This window comes from Ursus maritimus, unplaced genomic scaffold (genome assembly GCF_017311325.1).
Source record: "Ursus maritimus isolate PB19 unplaced genomic scaffold, ASM1731132v1 scaffold_22, whole genome shotgun sequence".
NCBI lineage: Eukaryota > Metazoa > Chordata > Mammalia > Carnivora > Ursidae > Ursus > Ursus maritimus.
In genome coordinates this window covers 4,679,427-4,691,863 of record NW_024424675.1, presented here as the reverse complement: position 1 = coordinate 4,691,863, position 12,437 = coordinate 4,679,427, and the positions used below count along the sequence as shown (strand labels likewise).

General features: G+C 39.3%; 1 protein-coding gene across 1 annotated transcript in view; it reads left to right on the top strand.

Annotated features, from left to right (window-relative positions):
• The window catches only part of CFAP61 (cilia and flagella associated protein 61), a 286,086-nt gene that overhangs the window by 25,526 nt on the left and 248,123 nt on the right, over positions 1–12,437 (top strand). Inside the window, exon 6 of the mRNA XM_008710053.1 lies at positions 3,223–3,355. Coding sequence (XP_008708275.1) covers positions 3,223–3,355 — 133 coding nt within the window. The remainder of the gene's footprint in view (positions 1–3,222; positions 3,356–12,437) is intronic.

The window sequence follows — 12,437 nt, the reverse complement described above, 5'->3', positions numbered from 1 at the left end:
GGCAGGTAGTCAAAGACTACTTTAAAAAATTAGTGTGGGGCTGAAATAGCTTGTGAAATGGCCATGGTGTCAGAGTACAGTCCCGCCCATCCTGAAGACAGAGTTGGTGTTTGTTTCTGGCTCCATGTTTAAATGTTTTTATTTAGTTAGTCATTATTATTAAAATAATGTGTAATGTGTAACACACTGTAATGAACACACAGTGTTACATTAGTTTCAGGTGTACAATTAGTGATGCAGCAATTCTGTACATGACTCAGTTCTGGCTCCACGTTTTAGACTCATCACTAGAGAATCCCTCTGATGTTCTGGCATGTGGAACGAGACTGTTGGTTGGTGATGACATCATTGCCAGGTTGATAGTATAGTATAACAGGCAAATATCCTGGTTGCCAAATAAGGACCCTCTACTGTCTCTCCTTCCAGAGAGTGTTGACAAGAGGTTAAGAATAAGATTCAGGAAGAAAGAGATAAAGAAAGGGGGGGTAATCAGAAGGGGGAATGAAACATGAGAGACTATGGACTATGAGAAACAAACTGAGGGCTACAGAGGGGAGGGGGGTGGGGGAATGGGATAGGCCGGTGATGGGTAGTAAGGAGGGCACATATTGCATGGTGCACTGGGTGTTATACACAACTAATGAATCATCGAGCCTTACATCGGAAACCAGGGATGTACTGTATGGTGACTAACATAATATAATAAAAAATCATTATAAAAAAAAAAAAGAATAAGATTCAACCTGAGAATTTATGTTTAAGCCCCCTGGTTGTCATCTTCTCTTTGTTTTTTCCTTCTTGTACCATGCTCTGTTGGCTAGCTTTCTCCTACATCTGAGGTTTTATATACCAGAAATCTAGTTTTTCAAATAGGTACTTCTTCCATCAAGATGATGCTTCCATCAAGATGATTATTGCTGTTGAAAAACCAACATCATTCCAACAGATGAGGCTCTGTCACCAGAAGTAAAGGTTTCATCTTGGATACAGGGTAGAGATTTTCATCCAGAGTGCATGGAGTTGTCCACTTTAAAGCATTTAGATGTGGAGAGTAGAGCTGTGGCAGGAAGGGGGAAATCTGATCCAGGAATTGTGGCAGAGCTGGGTGGATGAGCCCATGGTGTTGACCTCTGGCCCTTGTGCCAAAGTCTCCTCTCAACTGTTTTGCTTGTGCTCATGCTTCCTGTTGCCCATTTTCAAAAGGAATGTCAAAGTAATTTTCTGAAGTAAAATTTTGAAGTGTGTTGTTGGCTTAGTGTAGTATGTGATGGCAGGGTCTAAGCTGACCTGGGTTCATAGCATGCTCTGCTGCCAGCTATTTCTGTCATCTCAGTTGGAGCATTTCATCAATCCTATGAGCCTTGCTCTCCTCCATCGACAGAGTGAAGATGGCAATGCCTACCTCCTGGGGTTGCTATGAGAAGTATAGCAACAGATAATCTGGATAAGGTCCTGAGCTTTATATACACATGATTCACTCAGATGAACCTACTATTAATGTCAAAGAGAACATATTAGAAGATCAAATAGGTGGATGCCTGGGTGGCTCAGATGGTTAAGTGTCTGCCTTCAGCTCAGGTCATGATCTCCAGGTCCTGGGATCAAGCCCCACGTCGGGTTCTCTGCTCAGTGGAAGTCTGCTTCTCTCTCTCTCTCTGTCTCTCCCCCCTCTCCCTCTGCTTCTCCCCTGCTTGTACTCTCTCCCTCTCAAATGAATAAATAAAATCTTAAAGAAAAAAGATCATCAGATAGGATGATGAAGATGGTGTAGTAATGAAGTAAAGGGAAGAAGAGATAGAATTTAGTAGCCAAATCAGATATATTACAGGGAAACAAAAAGGTAGAATATTTTAATAAGAGAAGTATCAGGAATTGAGTATATGAACATCCTAGGCAGGTAAATAGATAGAATATAACCAAGAGTATACTAAATATAAGTATAACCAAGAGTATACTAAAAAGAAGAAAAGACTGTTAATGGAGTCCAAGGGTCAGCATCACTGTGCTACCCTAAACCTGGTTGTTGGTACTCCCTCTCCTCCCACACTGGTTGTCAAGGTCACTGTACAGAGTCCTGAGAATGGAAATTTGAGGTGAATGTCTCCAAGATGGTGAGCAGAGCTTCATTATTTTTAAACCAGCATTTCCCCCTTTATGGGAAATGTGGAGATGTCTCAAGGAGTAAAGGGTAGACTTCTGTCCAAGATGGCGATATGGGAAGACCCTGAACACACCCCGTCCATGGACACACCAAATCAGTGCTATTTCAGAACAATTCCTCCTGAAGAAGAACAGAGGCCTGACTGAACAGCTTCTGAACAGCGCAACAAATGGTAGAGGGATCACAGAGAGAATGACAAGAGAGACAGAGAGACAGGAATGAAGGGAACCTCCACCCTGGATGCTGTGAACTTCAGTGAGCAGGGATAGTACCTGGGACCATAAGCAGACTTGTCTGTCCTGGGCCACAGAAAAAAAGCCTTAGTTTAAAAGGGCAACTAGAATAAAAAGGAACCAGCCCTAGAACCCTGCCAAATGACAGGGGAGCTGCTGGAACTTTCTCTGAGTCAGAAGGGCTGGCGAGCACCATGGTTTCTGTTCTCCACCCACCTTGATAGGAATAAAGGGTACCACAGGCCAGTGTTGGATAAATGCATAAACAAGGTTAAATATTCCTTATGCTAGTACTTCTCAGTCTTTAATACATAACTCTGTCACTCCAGAAGGCACCTATACTAGGAAATTGTCTTTAGACAGTGGAATTCTTTTGGGGGGAGGAAGGGGATGCTGAGGGCAATGTCATAGAAGTAGTGTTCCTTGAAATGCTTGGGAAAAGTTGTCCCCAGCTTTTTGTCCTTTGTCTCATGACAAATGCTGCCCTACATTCCATATCCAAATATGCTGGGATTTTCTATCCCCAGGTCCCTTGACATAGCTCTCTGCCCTTCTCTTCATTCAGGTTCCACCTCAGATGTCCTTCCTCAGAGAGGTCTTCCCTGACCGCTTGACCCTGTCACTCTCCATCCCAGAGCACTTACCACTATTTGAAATGTATGAAGTAATATATTTGCTATATTGTCATTGTGTTTCTCCTATTTGAATGCAGCATCATGCCATCAACATGTTGCTGTGTCCCCAGCATTTAGAACAGGCTCTGGCACATAGTAGGTGCTCCACTGAAGGAAGGAACACTGAACTTAATTAAGCCTTTGCCTTAAACAGGGTAGAAGATCATGATGATCTCATGCCGATATTTATGCGCCATGACACACTTCTGAAGGAAACTTACGGCGAGTACTTCCTGGCTGAACTAGTAGAGGCCCAAGACGAAGAGAATCATGCTGTTGTGTGTGAGGTTGGTGATTAATCCACCTGGGGATGTGCTTAGTGAGAAAAATGAAAGAAATAAGCGACACTGCCCAGCTCCCCGGAGCTGCCATCGCTCCCTGCTTCCTCAGGCACTTCCAGGTGGCGTGCCAGGCCCGCTTCTGAGCAGTGACATCACCCTCCTTCCCTGTGTGACCTGGCTTTAGGTTTGTAGGTTTTTGTGAGGTGCTTCCAGATACCAGGCTGCTGTGGACTCTGTGCCCTGCCCCTGAAGGTAGGGATGGAATTTAGGGTGAGAGAGAGATTCTTGAGGGTGTCTGGGGGGATTTCTGAGACCCCAGGATCCCAGAGGGCAGAGATCACAGACTAGCGTCCTGCTGGCACGTGGAATTTGTTTGGCTTGGAAAATAATTCTTTTTAACTCTTTGTTTTAATGAAATTTCACACTTATAGAAAACTTCTAGGTACCAAAATTCCCTAAATGGTAACATTTTACCACATTTGCCTTATCATTCTCTTTGCTTGCTTTTTCTCTATATATATTTATCTATTTTTATATATAAACATATATATTCATATTACTTATCGCATAAATGTATTTATACCATAATATAGATATTATACATATATGTATTATTTTAGAACTATTTATATTTTTTTCTGAACCATTTAAGAGTAAGTTGTGGATGTTGCGCCTTTACCACTAAATACTTCAGTGTGTATTTCCTAAAGACAAGAATGTTCTCTGACTAACTGCAGTACAGTGATCAGGTGGAGCAGTTATGCTTCCTACTGTCCTATTGTCTCATCTACAGATCTTATTCCGGTTGTACTGACAGTCCTTTATAGCAGAAGTAAATCCACATCATCTGTTGCACTCAGGTGCCCTGTGTCTTCAGTCTCCTGTAATCAGAACACCTCCCCAGTGTGTCTTTGTTTTTCATGACAATGACCATTTTGAAGAGCACAGGTCAGTTATTTTGTGCCGCATCTCTCAATTTGGACTTGTCCATTGTTTTCTCATGATTTGATTTAGGTTATAGATGATTAAATTTTGTTGTATTAGCTAGCATTTCAAAATTAGGAAAGTATATATAACAATTGGAATTTCTAGCTTCTCTAGAAAAATCAGAAGGCCTGCTCTTGGGCCCCAGTGAGTTGGAGCTTTGGAGCAGCTGCTGCTGTAGACAGTGCAGGTGCCCTCGAGCCCATCACCATTCCCCCTGTGCCCTGGGGGTTCATGACCCTCCTCTGGCCATCTTCCCCACCTTATACCAGCCTGGCCTTCATGAGCATGTCTGTCGTGACCACTGATTGAGAACATGCTTCACGAATGTCCTGATTCCATAACATGCATCCTGGAAGGCTATACTGAGATGGGAGGTAGGGATGGCAGTAAAGAAAGATGGAACTCACCCCCTGTGGTTTGACAGCTGTAGACCCTGGGGTCTACCTACACCCAAGGGAAGGGGGGGAGAAGAGACACAGACGAGAGCTGGCAAGCTAGCTAGCTTTAGTGTGTCCCAGCTCAAAGCAGCGAGCAGGCTGACCCAGCTCCTTGGGCAGCCACTGTGGGCAACTCTGCAACTCTTGAGACTGTCTCTCATCCTTGCCTTGCCCCCAGAAGCATTCACGGTGGGACACTCCTCCCTTACAGAGTTCTAGCTAGCTGTGGCTTCCTTCTCTGCATTTGTCCCCACAGGATTTGATAATGAGGATTCGATCCCAGTTCTGACAGCTAAATGTAAATGTGTTGAGGTATCTTTAGACCTTTGTGGTGGTTTGAATGTGCTGAAGTAGGCCTTCCTGAAAAATATGATGGCATTCTACCTCATGTCACTCCATCTGAAGCTTTGGGCATTCTTAAGGGTTGAAAATGATGAAGTGGCGATATTCACAGCGACTGCTCAGTGGTATGGAGAAATTGTCTGACTGAAAAAAAAATGAGACTTCTAGTGCCTTATGGTAATTAGGGAATGTGTGGAGACTGTTCAGCTTTAGGAAGGATAGGGCTGTGACCAATGGCATCTGCTTTATGTGTGTATGAGAAAGGTGAGGAAAATACTTTAAAGTAGTAAGTACCCAAACTTGAGCATGCGTTGAAATGACTTCTTGGGTGATTAGAACACAGATTCCTGGGACTCACCCTCAGTGTGATCTTTTAGGTCTGGGATGGGCCGGAGACTGTGCATTTTTCACTGGTTCCTGGGTGATATTGACGCTGCTGGTTCAGGGACCACATTTGTATACTCTGTTTTTAGGGATTGAAGCTCTCCTCCAAATGACTCATTGTTGACTTGCGTACAGGGATCTCACAAGGTCAGACTTTTGTTGATGGTTTTAGGAATTAAGAAAAGAAAGCAATTCAAATGTAAGCTAAGATGTTCCCTTTGCATCACATGAGAAATATAGAGGGCAATTTCTGTCAAGTCATTTAAAAAAGGTTTATATAAGCTTGGATCGAAGATTGTTTTTGACAAGATAATTTTATTTTGAATGAATTTTTGTGTTGCCTTTTGCATATCAGTAATAATCAACAAACATGGATAGAACCCTTGGATACCCAGCCCTACACCTGAATACTTCATTCATAAAATCCCAAGGTTTTATGGCAAAGATGACCACAAATTAGTTTTTTTTTTCAAGTGGATATTTGACCTTTGCTTTGTGCCAGTTTATTGAAAAGCATTCAAAGGTGGGAATTCAGCAGTTTTACTTCTAGGGTGATCATTCCGGGATTCTTCATACACTGATTTCTCTATTTGACAAAACTGTAAGAACTATTTAAAGAATATTACTTTTCTTGGAAAACTTGGAATCAAAAGTTCTTTTATTCTGATAACATGATCTGTTTGAAACTTGGTTCTACTTTAGCAGTTCTCAAGCTTTGTTTGTATGAGAACCACCAGGGAGGCTTTTAGACTATCTCCATGCCAACGAACTTGTATCCAGAATATATAATGCACTCATATAGCAATAAAGAGACAAATCATCTAAATAAAATGTGGGCAAAGGATTTGAATAGACATTTCTCCAAAAAAGATATACAAATGGCCAATAAGTTCATGAAATGGTGCTCAACACCATTAGTCATCAGGGAAATACAAACCAACACCACAATGAGATACCACTTCACACTTGCTAGGGTGGTTATAATAAAAGAGAGGGACGATAACATGTGTTGGTGAGGATGTGGAGAAAGTGGAACCCTCATAGACTGCGGGTGGGATTATAATATGGCATAGCCACTTTAAAAAACAATCTGGCATTTTCTCAAAAAGTGAAACATAGAATTACCATTTAACCCAGCAGTTCCACTCCTAAATTGAAAATAGATGTCCACACAAAAACACGTACACAAACATTCATAGCAGCGTTATTCATAATAGCCAAAAAGTGGAAACAACCCAAATGTCCATCTGCTGATGAATGAATAAACAAAAGTTGGTATAGCCATACAATGGCATATTATTAGGAGATAAAAGGGAATGAAGGACTATGCATGCTATAACATGTTTGAACCTTGAAAACATTATGCCAGGTGAAAGCATCCAGACCTCAAAGCCCACGTATTGTATGATTCCATTTATATGACAGCCTAAAAAAACAAGTCCATAGAAACAGAACAATAGATCAGTGGCTAGAGAAAGAGGTGGATGGAGAATAACTAATAAAGGGTATGGGCTTTTGGGGAAGCAGGGGACGAAAACGTTTTGGAATTAGTGGTTGAAGGTATATACCTTTGTGAATATAAAAAAGCTACTGAATTGTATACTCTTTAAAGGTTTATTTTTATAGGTGAATTATATCTCAATTAAAAATCCTGATGCTAGGATGTACCAAGTAGATCAATCTATTGGGGTGAGACACAATCAGCATTTCTATAACACTACCCATACGGTTGTAGTGTGCAGTCCAGGTGGTAAAACATTTATCTACATGATGGAAAATGAAAACATATCTGGTTAAGGACAGGATGACCTTAGATAAAGGCATTAGTTTCTTAATGTGAGAACTGGCCCTAAAAATTAGATTCTGAAGTCCTAGTTCATAATATTTGTTTCCTTCTCCATTGAAAGGGTTTCTTTACTTTTATTTTTTCATATTCAGGTTTTTGCATTCTTCTTTAAGGACTTTCATATATTTTCATTTGACTTACAGCTTCAGCCTAATGAAAAAAGGAGGAGTCAGGGAATATTTGGGCCCAGCAGCAAAACTATAATTTTTAAAACATTTTGAAAACTGTGTCTTTACATGATGAAACAAAACTACTGAGAAGTAATGATTCATGCAGACCTAATGGACAAATCTAGTTTAGTCAGGCCTTTGTTTTTTACAGAAGGCTTTTATTTATTTGTTCCAGCTTTACTGAGATATAATTCACATATATGATTGTGTAAGTTTAAGGTGTACACTGTGTTGATTTGATACATTTATATATTGTAAAATGATTACACCATAGAGTTAACTAACACCTCCCTCATGTCACGTAATTACCAGTACCTTTTTGTGGTGAAAATGTTTAAGATCCATTCTTTTAGCAACTTTCAAATATATAATACCGTATTGTTAACTAAAATTACCATGCTGTACATTAGATCCCCAGAACTTATTCATCTTATAACTGGAAGTTTTGTGCCTTTTGACCAACATCCCCCCATTTCACTCACCTCCCAACCCCTGGTAACCACAATTTTACTGTTTCTGTGTTCTTTTTTTAGATTCCACATATAAGTGATATCATATAGTATTTGCCTTTCTGTGACTTATTGTGCTTAGCATAATGCCATCATGGACCATCCATGTTGTTGCAAATGGCAGGATTTCCTTCTTTTCTCATGGCCGAATAATATTCCATTGTATGCATATATATCACATTTTTTAATTCATTCATCTGTTGAAGGACACTTAGGTTGTTTCCATATGTTGGCTATTGTGAATAATGCTACAATGAACACAGAAGTGCAAGTATCTGTTTGAGATCCTGTTTTTGTTTCTTTTGGATATACAACCAAAAGTAGTATTACTAGGTCATATGGCAGTTCTATTTTTAATATTTTGAGAAACCTCTATAGTGTTTTCTGTACTGGCTGTAGTAAATTACATTCCTAGAAACAGTGTATGAGGGTTACATTTTTTTTTTTTAAGATCTTGTTTTTAAGTAATCTCTGCACCTGACATGGGGCTTGAACTCACAACTCCTGAGATTAAGAGTTACATGCTCTACCAACTGAGCCAGCCAGGGGCCCCATGAGGGTTACTTTTTCTCCACATTCTTGCCAATGCTTGTTATCGCTTGTCTTTGTTATGATAGCCATTCTAATAGATGTAAGGACATATCTCATTGGAGTTTTGATTTTCATCTCTTCATGATTAGTGAAGTTGAGCATCTTTTCATGTACTTGTTGATCCTTTGTATGTATTCTTTGGAAAAAATGTCTATTCAGGTTCTCTGTCCATTTTTAAATAGCATCTTTTTTTCCCTGTTGAATTGTATGAGTTCTTTATGCATTTTGGATATTAACCCCCATCTAATATTCCAGTATATGGTTTACAAATATTTTCTCCCATTCTGTAGATTACATTTTCATTGTATTGATTGTTCCTTTTGCTGTGCAGAAACTTTTTAGTTTGGTGTCATCTTTCTTATTAATTTTTGCTTTTTTGCTTCTGGTTTTGGTGTCATATTAAAAAAATTGTTGCCAAGAACAATGTCAAGGAGCTTCTTTCCTACATTTTCTTTAAGTAGTTATACAGTTTCAAGTCTTATGTTAAGTCTTTAGTCCATTTTGAGTTAATTTTTGTGACTGGTGCGAGATGGAGTCCAATTTCACTCTTCTGCATGTGTATAATCAGTTTTCCCAATACTGTTTATTGAAGAGACAATCATTTCCCCATTGAGTATTCTTGGCTCCCTTGTTAAATATTAGTTGCTCATATATGCGGGTGTTTATTTCTGGGCTCTCGATTCTGTTCCGCTGGTTTCTGTGTCTGCTTTTGTCTTAGTACTGTACTGTTTGGATTGTTATAGCTTTGTAATATGATTTGAAATCAAATCACCTTTGTTCTTTTTTTGAAAGATTTATTTTTTTATTTTAATTTTTAAAAAAAATTTATTTATTTTAGAGAGAGAGAGCACAAGTGGGAGGGGCAGGGAGAAGGAGAGAGAATCTCAAGGAGACTCAGTGCTGCGTGGAGCCGACATGGGGCTCCTTCTCAGGATCCTGAGATCACGACCTGAGCTGAAACCAAGAGTCAGACACTTAACTGACTGCGCCACCCAGGCACCTCTATTTATTTGAGAGAGAGAGAAAGAGAGAGAGCACCAGCATGCAGGGGGAGGGGCATAGGGAGAGGGAAAGAAACTCAAGCCAGACTGCTTGCTGAGTGTGGAGCCTGACTTGGGACTGGATCTCATGACCTGGAGCTCAAGATCTGAGCTGACATCAAGAGTTGGTCACTTAAGTGACTGAGCCACCCAGGCATTCTTCCAGCTTTGTTCTTTTGGTATCTTTTGTGGTTCCATACAAATCTTAGGATAGTTTGTTCTATTTCTATTAAAAACACCACTGGAATTTTGATAGGGATTGCACTGAATCTAGAGATGACTTTGGGTAGTATGAACATTTTAACAATGTTAATTCTTCTAATTCAATTGTTTTTAGTACTATTGTGGATAGGATTGTTTTTTTCTTTTTCAGGGGTGTAACTTTACTGAATTCATTTATCAGTTCTAACAGCTTTTTGGTGGAGTCTTTAGGATTTTCTATATATAAGATCATATATCATTTTCAAACAAAGACACTTTTACTACTTCTACTTACTACTACTTTGCTACTTCCTTTTCTTGCCTGATTTCTCTGGATAGGACTTCCAGTCCTCTGTTGAGTAGGAGCGGTGAGAGTGGACACCATTGTCCTGCTGCTGATCTTAGAGGGAAAACTTTCAACCATTCACTGTTGAGTATGATGTGCTATGGGCTTGTCATAAATGGCCTTTATTTAATTAAAATATTTTTTCTACTATACCCTGTTTATTGAGCATTCTTCTCATGAAGGGATGTGATATTTTGTCAAATGCTTTATCTACATCTGTTGAGATGGTCATATGATTTTTATTTTTCTATTAGTGTAGTATATCACTTTTATTGATTTGTGTATATTGAACCATCCTTGCATCACAGGGATAAATCCTGTTGTGTATGATCCTTTTAATGTGTGTTGAATTCACCTTGCTAATATTTTGCTGAGAAATTTGCATCAGTATTCATCGGGGATATTGGTCTATAGTTTTCTTGTAATGTCCTTGTCTGACTTTGGTATCAGAGTAATGCTGGCCTCATAAAATATTCAATTTTTTGGAAGAGTTTGAGAAGGATCGGTATCAGTTCTTCTTTAAATATTTGGTAGAATTTACGAGTGAAACCATCGGGTCTGGGGCTTTTCTTTGGCAGGAGGTTTTTGATTGCTGATTCACTCTCTTTACTTGTTATTCATCTGTTCGTATTCTCTATTTCTTCATGTTTCAGTCTAGGTAGGTTGTATATTTCTAGGAATTTATCCATTTATTTTAGGTTGTTCAATTTGTTGCTATACAGTTGTTCATTGTAGTCTCTTATGATTGTATTTCTTTGTTACCAGTTGTAATGTCTCCTCTTTCTATTCTGATTTTGAGTTTTCTCTCTTTTTTCTTAGCCTAGCTAAAGGTTTGTCAATTTTGTTTGTATTTTCAAAAATCAACTCTTAGTTTCATTGAACTTTTGTACTGTTTTTCTATTTCATTTATTTCTGCTCTGTTCTTGTATTTCCTACCTTCTACTAACTTTGGGCTTAATTTGATATCCTTTTCCAAGTTCCTGGAAGTGTAAATTTCATTGTTTATTTGAGATCTTTTTTTCTTAATAGTAAGCATTTTTTTTTATGTTATAGATTAGTGTTTTTTTTTAATGATTTTTTATTATATTATGTTAGTCACCATACAGTACATCCCCAGTTTCTGATGTAAGGCTCGATGATTCATTAGTTGTGTATAACACCCAGTGCACCATGCAATACGTGCCCTCCTTACTACCAATCACCAGCCTATCCCATTCCCCCACCCCCCTCCCCTCTGAGGCCCTCAGTTTGTTTCTCATAGTCCATAGTCTCTCATGTTTCATTCCCCCCTTCTGATTACCCCCCTTTCTTTATCCCTTTCTTCCCCTACCGATCATCCTAGTTCTTATGTTCCATAGATGAGAGAAATCATATGATAGTTGTCTTTCTCTGCTTGACTTATTTCACTTAGCATTATCTCCTCCAGTGCCGTCCATGTTGCAGCAAATGTTGAGAATTCGTTCTTTCTGATAGCTGAGTAATATTCCATTGTATATATGGACCACAACTTCTTAATCCAGTCATCTGTTGAAGGGCATCTCGGTTCCTTCCACGATTTAGCTATTGTGGACAATGCTGCTATGAACATTGGGGTGCATATGGCCCTTCTCTTCACTCCGTCTGTATCTTTGGGGTAAACACCCAGTAGTGCAATGGCTGGATCATAGGGTAGCTCAATTTTTAACTTTTTAAGGGATCTCCACACTGTTTTCCAGAGTGGCTGTACCAACTTGCATTCCCACCAACAATGTAGGAGGGATCCCCTTTCTCCACATCCTCTCCAACAATTGTTGTCTCTTGCCTTGTCTGTTTTGGTGTCCATATTCAGTAAGGTGGTATCTAGTGTGGTTTTGATTTGAATTTCTTTGATGGCTAATGATTTTGAACATTTTTTCATGTGTCTGTTAGCCATTTGTATGTCTTCATTGGAAAACTGTCTGTTCATATCTTCTGCCCATTTTTTGATTTGTTTATTTGTTTCTCGTGTATTGAGTTTGAGAAGTTCTTTGTAGATCTTGGATACCAGTCCTTTATCTGTAGTGTCATTTGCAAATATATTCTCCCATTCCGTGGGCTGCCTCTTAGTTTTTCTGTTTCCTTGGCTGTGCAGAAACTTTTAATCTTGATGAAGTCCCATAAATTCATTTTATCTTTTGTTTCTCTTGCCTTTGGGGATGTGTCATGAAAAAGGTTGCTTTGGCCGATGTCATAGAGGTTGCTGCCTATGTTCTCCTC